The sequence below is a fragment of the Lytechinus variegatus genome, chromosome 15 (assembly GCF_018143015.1).
Source record: "Lytechinus variegatus isolate NC3 chromosome 15, Lvar_3.0, whole genome shotgun sequence".
In the NCBI taxonomy this organism is placed as follows: Eukaryota; Metazoa; Echinodermata; class Echinoidea; order Temnopleuroida; family Toxopneustidae; genus Lytechinus; species Lytechinus variegatus.
This window is the reverse complement of record NC_054754.1, coordinates 26,454,473-26,475,565: the sequence shown is the minus strand read 5'-3', so window position 1 is coordinate 26,475,565 and position 21,093 is coordinate 26,454,473. Positions and strand designations below refer to the sequence as shown.

The 21,093-nt window shown below is 35.0% G+C and overlaps 1 protein-coding gene across 21 annotated transcripts in view; it reads right to left on the bottom strand.

Moving 5' to 3' along the window:
- LOC121428589 (voltage-dependent calcium channel type A subunit alpha-1-like) overlaps window positions 1-21,093 on the bottom strand; it is a 203,248-nt gene that overhangs the window by 69,543 nt on the left and 112,612 nt on the right. For 19 of the 21 annotated variants that reach the window (XM_041625320.1, XM_041625326.1, XM_041625319.1 and 16 more), the window contains 8 exons: window positions 18,606-18,647; window positions 13,380-13,488; window positions 12,803-12,963; window positions 11,591-11,731; window positions 10,769-10,970; window positions 10,198-10,362; window positions 9,560-9,670; window positions 8,474-8,557 (listed from right to left, as the gene is read on the bottom strand). In XM_041625320.1, coding sequence (XP_041481254.1) covers window positions 8,474-8,557; window positions 9,560-9,670; window positions 10,198-10,362; window positions 10,769-10,970; window positions 11,591-11,731; window positions 12,803-12,963; window positions 13,380-13,488; window positions 18,606-18,647 — 1,015 coding nt within the window. The remainder of the gene's footprint in view (window positions 1-8,473; window positions 8,558-9,559; window positions 9,671-10,197; window positions 10,363-10,768; window positions 10,971-11,590; window positions 11,732-12,802; window positions 12,964-13,379; window positions 13,489-18,605; window positions 18,648-21,093) is intronic. The other 2 variants (XM_041625324.1, XM_041625329.1) reach the window with 1 other exon arrangement.

Below are 21,093 nucleotides of genomic sequence, written 5' to 3'. Positions count from 1 at the left end.
TTAAAGGCTTCATAAAACTAGGTGATACCACTCTTGACAGTTTTTTTTTAAATAAATATAATCCCATGGAGTCAATAAATAAGAAGCGCAAGGGTGCAATGGATTTTCTTTTCCAACTAACATTGAGAGCCACCATAGGAAAAAAAGGTCATTATCTGTGAGTTTGATAAAGCATTATCATCAAAACCTGCTGTGAGTTTATTCCAATCATTATAAAATGAAAAAAACAATGATGCATCAAATGAATAGACTCTCATGCATTAGACTTGTTACAAAAGACAAAATAGATAGAGTATCGGTCAACTGAAAAGAAAAAAAATCAGTAATTGATAATCGGCATTCAAATCATCACATTGAAAAATGATAATAGTATCTACAAATCAACCTGCAGAGTAAACTGAAAAGTCAGTGTAGTTTCAATCAATACAAGAAGATAAATTGTTAAACTTGCAAGCCTAGGCATGAGTGCAAGGAATTTGAAACATTTTCAATTGAATTCCTGGATGACACAAGGAAGAAAGGTGAGAAAATAAATATATGCAATTGTAAGAAGAGTGGCTGACGATCATCCGGTCATGCAAACTAACTGATTCATGTTATTGATCCAGGATTTCATCCATTTTTACAAACAATTCCTCAATGTTAAAAAAAATCAAATTATTAGTTATTTATTACATAAAAACAAACTTAAGAGGACATGGGTTTGAAACTCTTCTATAATTGCAAAGTGATCAGTTTAAAGTTTCATATAAAAGTGATAAAATAGGATTCTTTTCTAATAACCTTAGTTCCCTGAAATTAACAAAAACCTTTAAAACCGTAGGTGATGTTAATTGCTTTATTTCTAAAATGTAAAATAGTCACACTACAATTAACAGATAATAAGAAGTGCGTCAATCATTGAAGCTTTATTTTCAGGATTCCTTCCAATTTTTTCAAATACTGATAGTCACGACTAAAGTGTGTTGTCATGATAATGACAGTTCTGGGCCTAATTTCATTAAACTAATCATAACAAATTTTCAATAACAGTTGCAATAACTAAGCTACTCAAAGCATTCGATTTGATTGGCTGATAGTGATTGTGTTATGGAAATTATACATTTGTCATTATAAAATGTCTTTATGGAACAAGACCCTGCAGATAGGTACTGACACAAGTGTACAAGTAATGTCCTCACTCTGGTATTGCGTGTATAAAATGTCCTCGGTTATGGGAGTTAATCAATCCAATCATTTTTTTTCTTCATTTTAAGCGACAAAGCCATGCAGACATACATAGAATGCAGAACAAAAACAACGTTGAACTATCAGGGCTGAAAACAAAAGCAAGGCTAAAACATCCATCAAAAAAAGGGCAAATCAACAACATGTAACAAGGCAATGATGTGTAATATGATGAAGCGTCTGAAAGTGAGATTCCTGTGGAAAGACATTGATTATTAAGATGGATAAAGATGTAATATGACTGAGTAACAATACAGAGGTACGTCAGTAAGAGGGTGATTAGATGATTTACACTGATCATGCGTGAGAGTGAGTGGGAGAGGGGAGAGTGAGCTGTTATAAAGCATAGCGTTGTTACTGATTGCCCAGGCTTGCACGATAAAAGACAAAAAATATATATATCACCAAAGTTGGTTTTATTTAAAGAAAGATAGACTAAGTAATTAAAGACATGCTAATTGTTACTTAAAATGAAATATGTTTGTTACTGGATAAAGGCCAAAAGAATCTCTATAGGTCCCTAGATATGGTTTTACGCTCTTTTATTCAACAACCCATCAATTGAAAAATCAATGTGTCAAGTTAATCTTGGTTTTACATGGGGAAAAATGAAAATAATAAAAGATAAAACACTTGGTCACTGAATGCACAAAAGTGTTTCAAGTTTCTAAATTTCTGAAAAATAAAAAAGAGTACCAATGTGTTTAGTAAAGCTCCAAACTAATTTTTTTTTCAATGAATATCATATATTGAGATTTAGAATCCTATATAACAAAATATGTTTGGATTCCCAAAATTTCATAATGCTTCTTGTAATAACAGGGAATTGTAATGAAGAGTTAGCAAAATTGATGTTAAAAAAAGAAGAAATAAACTAATAAGAAAAGAGAGAGAACTCATCACCAGGGTTAGCGACGGTAACGTAACTGGTTGGCAGGGCGTGGTCAGTTGAAGCCTAGAGCAGTGGAGATGTAGGTTTCGATTGGTGTTTGGCAGTTGGAAAATTGGAGGGTATAGGTTAGAAAAGGGTGGAGTTGGGGACTGGCCAGGGTACCAGTTAAGGTTCAGCATTGGAGAGGGGAAAGAAGGGAGGGGGGGGGGGAGGGGCAAGGTGCTAGTATACCATATGGTGGATCCTTCATTGACAGCACTATACAGCAAAATAAGTGGGTATGTATCTGGCAAAATGCGTGCCATACCTGAGTAAAATTTGTCAAATCATCATCTGGAGTAAAGGATATTTCCCAATAAAGTGGTATTTATACCATGGTCACATTTGTTCTACGGCGGCCGTACGGCGAGTCGAAAACAGTCGTTTTATTAAATTTTATTCAAACCACCTATATATAGCTGTTACAAAAAAGTGTTAAAACGGCTGTTTTCGACTCGCCGTACGGCCGCCGTAGAACAAATGTGACCATGGTATTAATGAGAATCTGGTAGTTTGAGTTGATGGAGCAAATCTATTGTACAAACATTAATGGTCTCCAATGCTCTTATTGTGCTTGACTACTAGGTTATTCTGACTGTTGGCAACCATTTTGCTCCACTGTCGTGGTTGATAGGAATGATAAATATGGCTTGTTGACAGAGGGCGCTGTTTGTTGTGAATCCACCATATTATCCAACACAGGTGATCTGAACTAATGGCAACTTCGGCTCCTTGAAAAGTCCTGTTCTTTGTGACTATAAAAAGCCTTTCCCTTTATATTTGTTTCTTTCACAATTACAATGGAAAAATTATGATCAATCATCAATAAACATGTAATTCGATGTTCTAATACCATGTCCTAAAGAAAATATATAAAAATTTAAAAATAATACTAAATCACAATTGCTTTGTATGTGTATGTATCTAAAAAAATAACTTGGTATCAAAACATGTTATAAACAAATTCAAGATTTAAGAATATCTAACATGAGTTTAAATCTCTTTTTTTCATAACAAAAACAACAAAAATTATATGATTGTGTAGTGGTTACATAATTCTGAAGCTTTTGGAGCTTTTATTTAAAGGAATCTTTTCTAATATGTCGAACAACTTTGGGGTAATACTAACTATCAAAATGAATTCAAATCAAATCAATTAAGCATATGTCAATGATACAATTGTCATTTCTAAAAAGAATTTTTCTTAACATTGCTTTGAACAATTTGAGATCTGTTAATTCATCAAACATTCAACTTTTGGAAAACATTGGTGGCAGCGGTGGGATTAACATGAAAGAACAATGTATTTTGCAATGAAACCATTTGCAAGGAATTTCTGACAAATAATCATATCATAATTTCATGATTTTGAAATAAACCTTGTATAAAATTTATTGTAATTTGAAAATTATAGTTTTCGTCTTTATCGTTGAATTACGCCCCCCAAAAAGAAGACTAGTCCTTCTTCCATAAAAAAAACAATAACTGCTCATACTAATGTCTGTGCATTTAATTTGGTTTATATGTAGTTAACAGTTAAATATTGCATTTGATCCGGTACTATTCCTCCCATTAAAGAAATGTACCAGTAATGAAAATAATGAGTATTTTCATAGTGTGCATATTATGGTGATCTACTATACAGTCAGCCTAGCTGGGAGACCAATACACAATGTTCACAGCCTTCAAGAATGCCCTTCCTTACACTTGAAGTATGCCAAACATAGATTAAATGGCAAATGCAAAAATAGTAGAGAACTTGTCTTTTTAAAATATTTTTCTTGCTAACGTTTTGCTTGAATCAGAACCGGTATGCATATTGATAAATAATTTCTTGTCAGAGGTTTGTTAACATCAGGGTTACATGGCACATCCACCTTTGTTGTGCTCTTGCCATTTGCCATCTAAACTAGCATTTGCTTTTCTTTCAAGAATAGCTGTCAGAACATTGCAACCAAATCAAAAGCTGGTTGCAGTTTTGTATGCGAATGTCTCAAGCTTTTCTTTGTTCCCTCCGAGGATCAAACAGCCTTTATGCCGCACATTATGTCGACGAAGGAAAGAGGGTGATGAAAATTCAAGGTGTAGAATTCCTGACTCTAGTCATGTAATCAGAGGGTCAAGTGTTGAAATTCCACCATGACACTAGCTAGCATCCTTTGGCGTGGCATCGATCTACACTTTTATATCATCTAAGACAAATTCTGTCAAATGGACACAGGAAAACAATTGCAAGAGGGACAAGTAAAGTTAAAGTTCTGAATGATATACTTCAAGACCTTTTTTCTTTCTCTCTCTCTTTCTCATCTAATATTTGCTAACTATAAGATTATACATATTTGTTTTTACATATACATGTGCATGTCATATGAAATGTACAAAGTGTTAGTAGATCAGTGTTTGGTTAGTATGCCAGCACCTAAGAGTGAGACTAAGAGGGAAGGGAAGTGATGGGTGAAAGGTCAAGGGTCAGAGGAGGGTCAGGGGTCAAGGGCTGAGGCTGGATGGTTGATCAGGATTCGCAGTTGGATCCCATAGGAACACAGCTACGCCCTACAAGTTACTTACCTCCTACAAATAAAAAAAAGAGGTGAAAAGGAATACAAAATAAATTATGGCATAAACATGCAATCAGCGAGGTTGGGGGCAAAGGGTAAGACGCCGCGTGTCAGTGGTATATTCGGGGAGGGGGTACAAGGTTCATCGTTTGGATAAAGAATCTAAGATGGGGCGGGGTTGAAGAGGGGTAAGAGATGTATACACAAAGTACTCGGGGGCACTGGGGGGCACATTAACCAAAATCTACTAAAATATAATGACAATTATGCACCCAACTATATTAAATGAATATTAGCATTTTTACATATGCACACTGTTGCTGAGATTTGAAGCACACGTGTGTGCCTTACAATGCAAGGTCAGGGATGATACCAAATCTCCGTGTAAACTATTTTTACCATCCGATTCCCATCCATTCACTATTTGTATAAATATTTTCACAAAACACATAAAACCTACAATAAATGGCACAAAGCTGGATGCTACACATAAGTGATGGCACGACCGAATCTGTGATGCAGACATCGCGACATAACGGACGATAATGGTGCAACATCACACGGCACAAAGCTATTTTTCGTGATATCGGGGCAATTCCACGGTTAGGTCACATTTCAAGAATATATATATATTTATATCAGTCATGGCTTGCACCCTAACATGTTGAATTACCCAGTGGTCGAATTCATACTTCTTGTTTGTCCAATATTTCAAACAATATCAATCATAATCGCTAGAGGGTATTCATTTGTCTCGCAATCTACTATGGTCAACAAGGAAATTCGTGATCACTCTCGCAAAAAGTGTTCACTGGCTTTCTAGGAAATTCGTGATCACTCTCGCAAAAAGTGTTCACTAGCTTACAAGTTCACGAGCTTTCGAGTGCCGCTGCAACTCTTTATCAAGTGACAAAGATTGTCCGATATCGTACTCTATTTATACTAATCTCCAAGACCGTACGCACAAACGCGAGAACAATAGGTGGGCACTGATCCGTTGTGTGATTGGTCAGGAGTTATGCAAATAAGCGGGGGTATATGCAAATACGCCGTGGGTCGGCAATATGCAAATGAGACCAAAATTGGCGGGCTCGCTAGTTTCCCGTGGGCGGGGGTTGACTAGCTGAGCGGTCCCTCGATCGGGGCCGGGAACGATCGGGTCGGCGTGCACTGCCAGGTAAGGAGGTATTGTGACAAGTGACAATCTTCGTCACTTGATAAAGAGTTGCAGCGGCACTCGAAAGCTTGTGAACTTGTAAGCTAGTGAACACTTTTTGCAAGAGTGATCACGAATTTCCTTGTTGACCATAGTAGACTGCGAGACAAATGAATACCCTCTAGCGATTATTTCAATCCGCAATAATGAACCTATTTAACAATATCAATCATGAGTCAAAATATAAGTTTCCAAAGAAATAAGTCCTGTTCTAAAAGTCGCTTATTTCCTGTAGTCTGGTCAAAATGTTTTCTTTTTAAGAACTTCCTTTTATAAGAATAATTTGGAAATGATACTTTTGTTCCATTATTCTTTCTAAAATCCAAATATTCTATACAACTATGAACAGACCCCCCCCTCTATAACTTTATTTGTAAAAAAAAAACACTTTTTTCACAAGAAGTTAAAACAATGTGGGCATCTGTTGACTGTAAATAAAGTAAAGAAAGATCTGAGTCGAATGAATGCTCAACCAATTAATAAAGCATGGTCGTAAGACGTCTGTCTCTTCAAAATACTACATCACATCAAAATAATGTGTGGATGTAATGAACAATCCTTGTAAAATTCAGATCCTTGGAAATATATTCATTCAGCCTCAATGTGAAGTTACGGAAATGTAACATTGGCGGTTGTTCATGGATACTTTTACGAGCACATCATCCGGAGTATCTCAATTCCCAAAGAATCAATCAAAAGATTTAAATCTGAGGGATAAAGTTTCCTCCAAGCTGGGTCATTCATCAAAGACATACTGAACATGCATACAAAGAAAATCCTTTTAATGGAAATTCACATATGAGGAGCCATGATTATTTCGAATTGGCACACTATTCTGATGAAATCTTTTTGCGATGCGTGGATGAACCAAACCCAATCTGCATAACAAAAATTCAAGTAATGACATTTTACGCTAGTATTCCATGTTGTTGATATACATAGGTTTTTATCTGTGCAAGAATGTTGCCAGTTTCAATACTTCAAGGCATTCAGACCACAAAGACAAATGGAAAGAAAGAAATATTTCTTTGAGCTCTCAAGAAACTAACTGTTTGAATACTGGAATAATTCAAGGGATGAATTCATATCTTCATGAGATGAATGGTTCTACATGTGTACTGATCCCGCTGAGAACAATACATAATTGATGAATAATAGATATCATTTGAATTTGTAATGGAGTGACCAGTCAGGAGGAACATTGCAACACACCATAGTATCACTGAGCTGAGAAAGACTTGCCTGGAATCTTGAAATCTAAAATTCTCTGCGATGGCATTCTGAAGTCACATGACTTAATAAATCATGCGACTCTAGCACATGACTTGATCAACCAAGAGCCTCATTCTGGTGAAATACTTTTCAGGAATTAGACTTTACTATATCATGGGTGCAATCACATACACGCATACTATCAATACAGGAGTTTGTGCTGATAGGTTAATAGTATATTTTTCTACATGTTAAAGGAGCATGTTAGTAATAAATATTGCTCAGTTAGAAAAGCTGGGAGGGGGAAGCTGCAGCTTCCTTTCAATTTGCAGGTATATTATGTCAAAGAAATAATATTTGGCTACCAGCAAGGATTATTTCAGCTAAATAGGACACAATTGTTCGTTAAATGAGTCATGTTCCATATGAAGAAGGGAATAAAAAGTAATAAATGATATATTTCTTAGCGAATGTATTCAAGTATGCGAAAATATGGTTAGTAGTCTTATGTGTGTTCACAGATCACAATGCATTGATATACTGTCATCAATGGGAGAAACAGATCGCAACCCTGCACGAACCATCTCTAATTGTTCACAATACATGGATGACCTTATATATATAAACTCAGCAATTATATCCTCTTCACTGATGACTGCAACTTCCCTTAAAAATAAAAAATCTTCATCACTGATAAAATTTGAGATCCACAATGAAAGCTTAATCTTAATGATGTAGATAATAATATAACCTTGACTATTTGATTTGAATCATTCGCTATACCTTTTTCCAACATTTGGTGTAGTCGCTCCTTATTTTGGTTAAAGGATGATTTTTGGTGGCAGCAGTGGGATTATGTGAAATGTGTTAATCCTTTCTTAAAGCATAATTTTATTCACATTCTAGAGTGATTTCAACTATGACGTTGCATTTTAATATTCTCTATTTAATGTCAAGCAGAAAGATGAAGTCATAGTACCTGTTTATCATCTATAAACAAATTGTTTGTCAGATAAAAAGACCCCAAAGGACTAATTTCAGCTACATGAACATAAAATTGTTTTATCCATACTGCTTTACGGATGGAACTTAAATTATGAATGGCAATACTAATGAACATGACAAACACAACCATTTTGATTAAAATATTGGTTTGATCGTAGAAAACTTTCCTCTCCAGTGAATATCCATTTTTATGATAAGTAAAAAAAAAAAATTGAATACAGAACCATTAGTTTTCATACTTCTTACTTTAACCTGTGTGAGGAGAAAGAATAATCTCATGCATATTCTGTTTTATCAAGTTTTATGATGATCAGAAACCCTTACCCCAACTTCTGAAATGATGACATCGGCTACGCTCCCCACTACCGTGATAAAGTCAAAAGTGTTCCACCCCTCCTTGAAGTAATTCTATAAAAAGAAATAAAGCAGACATAGACAAGAAACTCTTTGTGATGAGAGGCAGTCGCAAATTATTGTAAACAATTGAATGACATACTAAACATGTATAAGTGTGACCTGCCGCCCTAATACCAAAAAGGTTTTATGAAAATAGCCAAATAAGTTATTTAGTCATCTAAAAGCAACAATAAGAAAGGCTTATCTGAAAGAGTAAATCATCTTCTTCATATTGTAAAAAAAGGTTATAAATTTGAATAAAAAACAAGATACAAGACTTTCTTTGACACAAGTTTTTGTGGACTGGTTGGAGTTTCATTGCGATTGCAGTGTGCACTCTCATGCTTGAGTGAACCAAGAACTCCAAATATTTTTTTCTCCTCATTTCTTAGAAGCTCTTGGTAAGTTTCTTCTGCATTCAATCAAATACTTGTGTGGGTTATTGTTAATCAATTTTGACAAATTATACATCATTTTAAAAAGCTTATGATGTGCTTTTTCAAACTGAATTAAAGTGTCAAAATTCATTTTGGAACTCTTATTATTGGTTTTGGGGTGACTGGTCACATATATTATTGAACACCATCTTAGTCTAATCTATGTAGGGCCTGCCCAAGGAAGACTGTTTTAAATGCTGGAGAGTCAATTGCACAAATCAATTTAAGATCATCACTGACTCTAATGTACTTTTTTTTACTTTGTATAAAAAACAATATTTTAGATAATCTAGATATATTCCCTGATCTCTATGAATCCTCAGAGCAGGTTCAGTTTACATTTTGTCAATCCTAGAATATCTGTGATCTGTGATTGATGAATCTTCAGCATAATCATTACCTTAACTGGAAAGTGGCATGTTAAGATTGCAATTACATAAATATTGCTGAGCTGCAATCTCTCTAGCATGCAAAATATTGATTATGATATCTTGTAATTTCCGTAGGCTTTGTACACCGACTACCTGTCCTAAAAGGCAATGGATTAGGGTGAGATAAGGAAAGTTTATGACCTCACCCTTATTCCAAATGCTATAAGTTTCAGTATAGCTTCTATCGTGAAGAGGACTGTGAATGCTATGTTAAGGTACTTGAGGACGTCTGTGTAAATTTGTCCTTGATCATTGTACTGCAAAGGAAATGATAAAAAAGTAAACAAATGGAATGAAACAGTAGTAAGAAACAAGGTATGACAACAGAAGATAGAATAATCAAATCATGACATTCCTTATGAATATTCGGTTTTAATGTATTATGATTTCAAATCAAATAAAGAGAAGACTATTCTCTATTCTCTCTCTCTCTCCATCCCTCTCCCTCTCAGCTTCGCTCTCCTTTGCCTAATTTTGTTAAAAAATTATTTTTCTTTATACAAAGGGATTTTTTTACTTGAATTTTACACAAAACTTTTATAGGGGACCATAATTTGTGATTCAATTCTATTGTTTAATGCCATTCTTTTATGTCTACTTGAAGAAACCATATGCATGTTCTACTGTGTTAGGCATGTTCATAAGTAACACATGAAACAAATACTCGATTTCACTGTGTTTATAATAAGTTATCAATATACTAACAACTATCTTTTTAAAAAGATCATTTCCTAACTCTTTTCTTAAAGCAGGGGGAACAGTAAGAACGAAGAAAAAAAAATACCTTCATCATTAACGTGAATGTGTTGAATGTAATGAGAGCCATGATGAAATACTCAAAGGCCGAGGAAACGACCAACTTCCACACTTTGAAGCGGAATGAATTCTTGTTGGCTGGCATGAAACGGTCGACAGGCTTGGCCGTGATGCAAAATTCTATGCATTGTTTCTGCGGAGAGGTCACAAGGTCAAAGGTTATAAGCAGGGTACATTGGGGATGTAACTGTACGTTGATTGAAGCTCTGTCCGAAAAGGATCGGTGTACACATGCATTTCAAAATCCTACAACTCTTCCATGACTTTTCAACAGCTATAAGATTTAAATATTTGTTGCTTATTAATAATATGTGATATAATACATGACATTAACATATTGCATATATGAAAATTTATCAGAATGAAAAAAAGTTCGTGCTCATTGACACAATAAGAATTTTAGGACATCAAAAATTGTCTTTATCATGGATATCTTAGATATCTTTCAAGTAGAAAATGATATTTCTCCCCATCCGAGAATCTCCCATACATCGCAGAACCAAAAGTCTCAATGTATGAGAAGACTGCCTGAGCCAAACCTGGTTTTTATCGATGTCGCCGTCGAAGAAGTCCTGATCGCCCTGCTCCTGGAAGGTGATGATGATCAAGGCAACGAAGATGTTGAGGAAGAAGAAAGGGAAGATAATGAAGTAGACCACGTAGTATAGGGACATCTCGATCCTGTTGTATGGGGTGGGGCCCATTCCTTCCTCTGTGGCTTCGATTGAATGCTTCAGAACACTGCAAAGACAAACATGAACAGAAACAAGTTTATACATTATTTTCAAGATGGCTTGGAATGGTCTTCACGAACATTGAGGATGTTCTGCCACAGTGAAGAACTTCTGACGCTCTCTGTGATTGTTAACATCAGAGATTGAAAATGTACTTGTACCATCAACTATGATGATAATGATTTCACTCTTTATGAAACACCCTACTTACGGTGTGTACAGAATATAGGAAGCAGTGTCATCATCTTTGCAAATTGACAAATTGTCAAATCTCATGGTTAACCCCCATTTATCACATCAAATCTATATCTGAAACCAAAATATCTTTCAAATCTTCCCTTTAATAGTCCAATATACTAAAACGTGAAGCATAACTTCCAATACTAAAAAAGTATAGACTAATGCAAGGTACTCTAGCAGTCACTTGAATTATGAAATACACTCAAACTACCAAAAGCAACCTAAAGCCACCAACTGTCTACAAAGGCCACAAATATTATTTCCTTTAAGCCATTTTCCCATTGAAATATCTATTAAAGGAACCTGTTAAAAAAGACCACCTTTTCCTAAAGATTATAATTTCTTGTCTCCCCTAAATGGTCTTTACATGCAGGTATCATTACTTACTCAGGCCATCCCTCCCCGGTGGATACCGTAAAGAGTGTGAGCAAAGCTAAGGCGACATTGTCATAGTTGAATTCATACTTGGCCCACACTCGGTCAGCACTTTCTTTTATTTGGTCTCCTTCATACAAGAAATATCTTCCCCTGTAGGTAATGAAAAATAAAAACATGATATATTTGATAAAAAGATACCATAAATCCACACAACATACTAAACTTGGAATCAAAACTGTACAGAAATTTGTCTAAATAACATAAAAATGATAAAATCTTGAATATTAGTGATCATATTCATGTTTGTTATTATGCACATGTAGAATTATGAGGTAGAATTCGTGTGGGATTCTTGTAAATTGAGCTTTTTTATTTGATGTTGAATGTATTTCTATACAAATATTAGTAAAAGGTTAAGCAATTCAACTTTTCAGCAGCTATAGATAGTCTTGTTGTAATAAACTGTTTTAAATAGATAAATACCTTTGTTAAATTGCAGTCTTTATTCCTAAACATCAAAATGAGAGATCACAGTACTGTTCAATTCTTTGAAATACTTTGCTAGGATTGTAAATATTCCATAACAATACCCTTTGTGAGAATAAGCAATTCCGTTATTTAATTCAACAAAGTTCTGTACACCAAATGAATGGATATATACGGTTTGAGAAGGAAACAGTGTAGGGTAATATGACATATGCCTCTGCATCAAACATATACATGTAATCAGGCAATGAATTAAATGTGTCTTCTGTGTCTTGCCTAGGTCCCTGACATACATTTATGTCTTAGCTCCAGTCTCTTTGTCTTGATCGGCAATATCTGGAGTCTCAAAGGCACAGACAGTGGCAAGGTACTAACAAAAAACTCAAATTTGGTGAGTTAATCTCACTGATCTGTTAGAGTTAGGTGTCATGACTAGACATGTCCCGAGACAGTGACAGTGTGTCTCACATCTATCATTTGTCTGGTTTAATTCTGGACACAAGTGTCTCAATCCTGGTACGTCCTCTTCGAGGATCATAGAACTTACGCACTGACGTCATCGCGCTGCAACTTAGAGGCTGAAGCCATGGCCTTGCATGCGTTAGTGAGCTGCAGCAAGCACGGCTCCATTATGCTATGATGATATCAAACGCATACGGTCTACTGTCCCTGTCTTTTGTCTGAGACTGTCTCATATCCAACACCAGAGGGAAACAAAATAACAGTGGAACTTACTGGCATTCTTCCTCAGTGACTTTCGACAGGTCGGAGCAGTGGAAGAATTTTCCCTTGAAGAGTTGGACGCCGATGACAGCGAAGATGAACATGAATAGGAGGTAGACGATTGCGATGTTGGTGACGTTCTTTACCGAGTTCACTACGCAGTCAAACACAGCCTGGACAGAGAGAATCAAAAGGAGAGGAAGGCTGGCAGTGAAAATTCACATAAAAAACATGAAATTATCCAAACTAAGCTAATCATTTAACAGAAATACAATTTCACATTTTCTTGCATATTCAGTTTTCAGTGTAATCATGTCAGTTTTCGGTGTAATCATGGCTAGACAAAGCACATCATAACAGATGACTTTTCTCAACCATGACAAACAATCATTCTCTCATAACATCATACTGGGATCCCATTACATAAAGTTATTGTTTAGGTAACTACCATGGCAACGATGCCCTAAAGCCAATCAAAGACCAAGGATTCCATAGAAGAAAACAATTGGATGGCAAAGTTACCATAATGGTAACTTTTATGCAACGGTACTCGGGTCAGCTGAACCCCTCAAGTGAGTGACCGACTAACCTTTAGTTTCGGAACCCTCTTGATGGTTTTTAGCGGTCGCAGCACCCTCAGTACCCTCAATGATTTGATGGTGTTCAGATTCTGAGGTCCTCCTCCACCCGTTCCACTACTGCAATTCACAAAGAAAAGTCAAATAAAATGTTGAATCTTCTACATTCCTGCATCTATCGTTGCAATGTGTATACTGTAAAAGAACTTTGCACAAGAATCTGCAATTTCGAGGTCCCTCTTCACTCATGAGAATTGTTTTGAAAAATAACAGATCTATATACCCTCTATAGCTATCCCTGTAATCTTAATCCTGTATTGGACCTTAGAGAACAAGAATTTTAACTTCAGTGTGCATAACCACTCTCCGATTGTATTGTATTGTGTTTCTACTGCAACCTTACTACAATCCTTCAAACATTAACTCCCCCAAATTTAACCAATTTTGGAGAAAAGAATCAGGGTAAATTATTCAATTACTTTTTAATTTCATGATTTAAACAACCAAACCATCTAAGTTTACAGTACTCCTGATCGTTGGAAGTTAATTATGTGATAACTTCTTAAGAGTTTGTATTCAAATTAATTTATTCCAAATGAAATCATAGCTTTAAATTGCAAGGTAGAAATCATGATATTAATGTTTGGAAAAAATCAACTTCTATAAAAACAAGTAATCCCAATTAAGATTTGCTGATATATGTTAAGTTTTAAAGGAAAAATTAAATAATTTAATGGGAGAATATTACACTACTATACATGAATATCAACTTAATGACATGAAAATTACAATGGTTAAACAATTATACATACAAATTATCCATTCTGAACAACTCGTTTTATAAAAAAATTGAACTGTATTATCATTTGAAATCAAAGACATTTTATAAATTTGTACCACTGAATATTCATGGAAGAAAAAGGAATAAGAGGAGGAAAACTATCCTACAGGATTTATCCACCATGGTGAATAAAATGACAGAATTATGAAAAGAGCTCAAGAATGTTGCCAATTTCAAAGGTAAGAGCTGAACTAAACATATTGTATATCAAAGCTGTGGTTGTAACATTGTGAGTTAGTAAGGAATATGAGTTATCTCTTTCAAATGTGACACAAATGTGGGTTGATTATCAGGGTTATAAGAGACATACAATTGACATAGAAAGAATATTAGACAAAGATAAACATAAGAATATTGAGGGTAACTATCTGCCAAGATATGCACATATACATTGAATATTAATATTACTATATAATGGAATACAATATACTACCAGGGTTATCTAATAAATCATTTGGGTACGAATGAAAGGGATACAAAGACGGCTAAGTTTTCAAGGCTTCTGAAAGCATCATATGAAACTTCCAATGGATTAGATTAGTTTGCATTAGTTTAGTTTAGTGGTTTAGTTCACCAGTCAGCTATTAAAGCTGGATAAATAATCGTATAAAAACCAGAAGAACAATGCTTTTGATCCTCCAAGGGATACTTAGTAATGAGGATTATAAAATGAGTTTCATGGTTATAGCCAACAGTGAATATACATGCAGGTCACATGTTCATGGATTATACAACCCTTTAGCTCCGGTCTATGGGGTGCAGCATTGTAAAATTTAGTTGCACAATTCTAAGGTGTGTTCAATGTCTATTTTCAAATTTAAACAGCAACATGAATCATGATTGAAAACTCAATTACAAAAACACTAAACATAAACACGATCAGCGGTGTACCGTTCAGTGTCGAAAATGCAGGTCATAAAGCCATTTGTATGTTGATCGTCTTTAAATTTTAAGTCTTCGTTAGCGCAGCTTTAGTGCTCAGTTTTTCCCATCACAAGAAAGGCCAGTCCTGGCTCCTGCTTGTGTTGGCTTCCAATGCGAGAGCAAATTTAAAGACGTTTCAAAATGCAATCGTGTTCAATGTCGCATTCACCATGCTCAAGGTCGTAAATTTGAGCTGATAGCGTTTACGAACGACATCTTTTTCGACATTTAAATTTTCCTCTGAATCGTGATTTGAAAGACGTTTACTTTTACGAACACACCCTTTGTCTCTTGTTAAATCTTTGTTTTGTAATCATGTTTTCGATCATGATCCATGTTGCCATTTAAATTTGGAAACCGACATTGAACACACCCTTAGTTTAGTACATAAACAATTCTGTGAAACCATGAAATGCAGGTTTTCTCACAGAAAAGGCAGAATTGCATTGAGCCCCTGCCTTCTAATTTTATAATGGAAAGAAAATGGTGACCTTTAATAATGCCTGTGCAATCATAGCAGATTGTACTGTCGACCCAATAAATAAAACAAATGATGCACAGGGTTACAGATTGTCATGTTAGCAATGATGAAGCCATCTTGGATGTTCACATTGTGTGTGAAAAGCCTACATGACTCTTTATTCGAGGAACTTCTACAAACATCCAATCTACTTTTGGTTGGGTCTTTTTTCCCCTTTCCAAGCCTCAAAACTTTCTGCAATAAAAAGCAGAACAATCCTACTGGAAAGAACACAGGGTCTCAAAGTGTATGTCACAGTGTGTTCACAGTGTGGAACACAATGTGAAATGAATTTCACACACACTGTTAAATTTGAGCACTTCAACAATGGGAGTCACATATTCACATTGTTGACCATATGAACACGCTGTTAACACACTGGCAAAGTGTCCACAGTGTGCAAATATCTTCACGCTGTTGAATTTGAGCAATTAAGCAGTGTAAATTACATATTCAAATAGTCAACTGTGTGAACATGCTGTGCGCAGTCACACTGTCGAGGTGTCCACAGTGAGAAAATATCTTCACTTTTCATAAATTGGAGCATTTCAAGTGTGAATCAAATTTTCGCACAGTGGACAATGACTTTTGTGAACACGCTGTGCACAGTCACACTGTTGAGCTGTCCACAGTGTGAAAATACCTTCAAACTGTTGAATGTGAGCATTTTAACAGTGTGGACAATATTTTCACATAGTCCACACTGTGTGACACTGTGAATGAGGGATTGAGAAGCTGCTGTGAAATATTCATTTCATAAAGGCTCTAAAAAAATGACTGAAACAGCAGTTATCAAGCTCCATCGTGATATCAAAAGGTCTATTGATGCTGTTATCATGTTAAACTATGCCTTTGTACAAAAATGTATTAGTTATTGACCCTTTGTGTGCTGACGGTACAATGTTGCACATTTGTACAATTAAATTCAACAATTGTAATAACTAGTTTTCTCCCCTATCTTCAAATTAGATAGGCTAATAAAAGGCAGTGGTTCTTGGATAACATCTATATTTAATAAGTATAATTGGTGCAATATGGATATCTTGAATGAAATAAAATAGCATGGAAACAATTGTCATTATTATCCCCCAAAATTAATTCAGCGTGCAAAGAGTAAATAAGAGAAGATAATCATACGTTTTGGTCAACGTATTCTGTAAAAGGGCCCTTTCATGATATTTTGAATTTTGAAAGCTTTTCTGTATACATGTTTATAATATATTTGTGAACATAGGAGAATAATGCAAATCATCCAAATTGTGAAGGTTTATTTCGTTGGAAATTAAGTTCTCAGATCCTGATGGCGTACAACAACCAAATTCTCATAGGCAAAATGTTGAAAAGAAGTCAACAACATAATTTAAAATATATGAAGGGTATGCCAAATTACCATCCATAGAGACAAAGATTTCATTATCTTTTTTGTGTTCAATGCTAAATTACTGAGAATGGAAAATCTATGAAAATAAAATTAGATGAATGAAATACATGTAGAGGAGTCGGGTTATTTTAAGCATTCAATTCTGGAATAGCATTGGGTTTTTTTCTCAGAAAAAAATTCATATTATTATACAATATTGTTACAAACTTTACTTCAAAATTCATTCTATATCTTATTCAAGGATCTCTGTATTCCAATTATATCTTCTTTAATGTATAGGAAGAGTATGAAATGTTAATAGCAAATTGAAGTATTCAATCTTATAAAAAATTGATGAGGCATTTCAATTTCTCACAATTGTGAATAGTACATAGTCTGATGTTGTTTGAAGGTTTGCATGGTGGCATGTACAATTGCTGATGTGGTTTACGGTACACCATGTGGAGTGTTATAGAAGCAGTGGATAGAAGAAGAGAGGAAGTGGATAGGCGAGAAAGTGGAGATTTTGAGAATAGAGTATTCTTTCTTGAGAATAGTCCTAAAAAGGACTGTAAACCAGAAGGAATGTTGAGTGAGAACAGCTTGAGTAGTAGAGCTGATGAGGAGATGCTGGCTTGCGTCGGCGAGTAGAGATGATGAGTAGTAGAGAGACTCGACGTTTCGGACAGGTTGACTGTCCGTCTTCAGGAGTCCTGAAGACGGACAGTCAACCTGTCCGAAACGTCGAGTCTCTCTACCACTCATCATCTCTACTCGCCGACGCAAGCCAGCATCTCCTCATCAGCTCTACTACTCAAGCTGTTCTCACTCAACATTCCTTCCGGTTTACAGTCCTTTTCAGGACTATTCTCAAGAAAGAATACTCTATTCTCAAAATCTCCACTTTCTCGCCTATCCACTTCCTCTCTTCTTCTATCCACTGCTTCTATAACACTCCACATGGTGTACCGTAAACCACATCAGCAATAGTACATAGTCTATTGGCTTCTGAAAAATATAGAAGTTATAGAAGTCAGCTGAGATAGGGAGTATGGTATATGTGAGTTAGTTTTGATTAGTTGTTCCGTTTTTGCACCATCTTTTTTTAATAGGCCATTTTCAAAATGTCGCTAGGTGGACTGTACCATTCACCTGTAACATGTAATTGTATTTTGGCAGCCAGAAAACCAATTGGCAATAACAGGCCAGGCAAACAAAACTCATTCATTGTATGTCTATAAAACTACTATGCTGCCACAACATTCCATTTTTCTTCGCCCATTTCATCCAAGGAGTGGATGTTATCATCCATGGCTGAAAACGTCTCGGAGAAATGATGTAGAACTGTTACAGGAATTAAAATCTAATCCATGCAATTTTACAGGATTCCAAATGATAAAGCTGTTCTTACTTCTACTTTTAAATCTAAATATGAAATCCAGACTCATGTTTTTTTTTTCATTCAACCCCCCTCCATGAAACAATTCAATTTTGGAATTGAAATACAATTAAACATTTCAGGTGAATGACATCATTCCAAAAAGTAATCTCATGACCTAGTCAGCGATGATATCAAATATTGACCATTTTACCTTTCCACCATTGTCATTGTCATTGGCGTGGGTGAAGATGCTCTTAATGGAAATAGAAATATTAAAAGGGGGAAACAGTATAAAGAATACAACTTTCTTAACAAACAGATCCATAGAGATATGTGCATGCAGGAGAGGGATGAAACCACGGCATTGGAAAAAGAAAATTTGATAGCCAGGGCAGAGTAATCAGAACAAAGATATATATATATATATATTTCATGAATCATCAGCTTAGGGTCCAGCAAGCACTAATTTGAATATCAAGTCTGTAAATCACACTTAAAAACACACAATTATAGATTGTTTGGGTGATAGTTCCAATAATTGTTACAAGATCGAGGCTTAAAGGTGCACTATATGTAAATCAAAATGTAGTCAAATCACAAAAGAGACTGAACCTGTATCTCTAGAATTGGTCAAATATTGTTTGATAAGTCCAAAATGAAACTATTCAAGTAGCGGTAAAAATTCATGTGTGTGAGTAGATCACAGTTTGTCTTTCAAACACTGATAAAGTTATCCACAGCCAACTTCTCTTAAAGTGAGTTGGCATGATTTAAACCACATAATGGACAAAAGCCATACCAAAAAAGTCACATTCATACTATGCAAACTAAAGTAAGTCAATCTTGTGATTAAGTCAAAAGCACATAAGTTACACTCATATGTGTCATACTCAAATCCTATGATTTAAATTCACATTCATGTAAGTCACACTCATACAAATTAAACTCATAAGTCATACTTAAATGTGTAGAACTCATATCATACAATTCAAATCCACATAAAGTCACACTCATGTGTCATACATAAGTCAATCTTGTCTTGAAGTCAAACTCACATAAGTCAAACTTTTAACTGTCATACTCATATCATTCAAATTCACACTTAGAGATTAAGTCAAATTTGCATAAGTCAAATTTGTGTAATTGAATTAAATATTTAAAGTCACACTTTAATTTTTGCAACTTACACTAAAGAGACAATGAAAAATATCAACCTAGAATAACTAAGTCAGGCTCACATTGTCCAGCTGACATTCAAGTAAAAACATAAAGTACAGGACATGGTTTGAAACTCATTCATTGTCTTTTACCAACAAAAATAAAAGTTTGTCACAGCTGAAGTTACTTGACTAATGTGTGATTTATCTCATATAGTCATAAATACTGTTTGGAAGGACTAAATCACTCTCTATCTCACGTCTTCAACTGCATGAACAAAATGCAAACATTTTTTTGTATGTTGTAGGATGCCAGATTACTGCAAAGGCAATAAGGATGTCCATCAAACTTAGTTTTAATCGCATACATGTTCAACATTTGCACAAAGAGTTACAAGTAGCAAGATGTATGTGTGCCATGTAAATATAATGGTGTGGAAAAGAATTAATACTTTCATGGCAAGAATATCACATATGGTTTATAGGTCCTATGTGTTCACTTTTTTGTCAGTGTGTCAATGTCACAGTAATTTTCTTATGGTTTTGTCTTTGAATAACATGTGCAAATACTCATTTCATGTTAGAGTTTGATGAGTAGTGTTAGCACACAGTACACAGGTATTTTTCTCTGTGGAAATATTAGCTGATAAGACAGTGTGTTCACACTTCACACAGTAGGCCTATAGGTATAAGATTTGTTAACACTGGTGAACATTAGTATGAAACTTGCTTGGTACGTTGCTTAAAAGAAAACATTAAACAACTTTGTGCCCACTCTAACTAGTGCGAAAACCTACCATTGTATCACAGTACAATGGTCGTAGTTATCACAGTGCGTCATGGTTCATTAACATTATCAACAGATTGAGTAATGGGGGAAGGGGGAATCTCTCAGCACAACTCTCACAGATACAATTATGTGGATGGATTAAAGGGGGTGGGGTAAGGGTAGTACAAGTATAATGGGGGAAGGGGGTCTAAATCCTACAAAATCACTACCATATCAACTGATTATAGACTCCTGTACATTTTTTTTCAACTCAAAACTAACAAAATAAGAGATTGGTTCATGCTTGTAATGATGAATAGTCAAATTTTCTTTAGGCTTTGGGTTGTAATTTCTGTTACTTATGTGATAAAGATTTATAAATTTGCCATAATTATGTATCCAATAAAATGAAAACAAAGAAAAGACAGCTACAATTTGCTACAATGCATAAAATAACAGAAACACTTTTTTTTAATGTAAAATATGCTGCTGCAACAGTATGCATTTGCGAAACCTGACAAAATTAAGAAAAAAATAACTTGGGTGTTTCGATCTTTGTTTTATAGAGTTTATTTTAAAGAGTAATCTTTCATGTTTACTTTGGTAGGCTCTGAATAATGGATTTAGCCAGCTTAAATAAGTCTAAGCCACATCTTCCACTCAGCATCTTTTTACTTCTAATCGATATTAAATAATAATTGGCTTTTATACAGTGCAAAATCAATCTACAAGTGCTTGAAGCGCTTCACAATTATTATTACCCGGTCACTGGA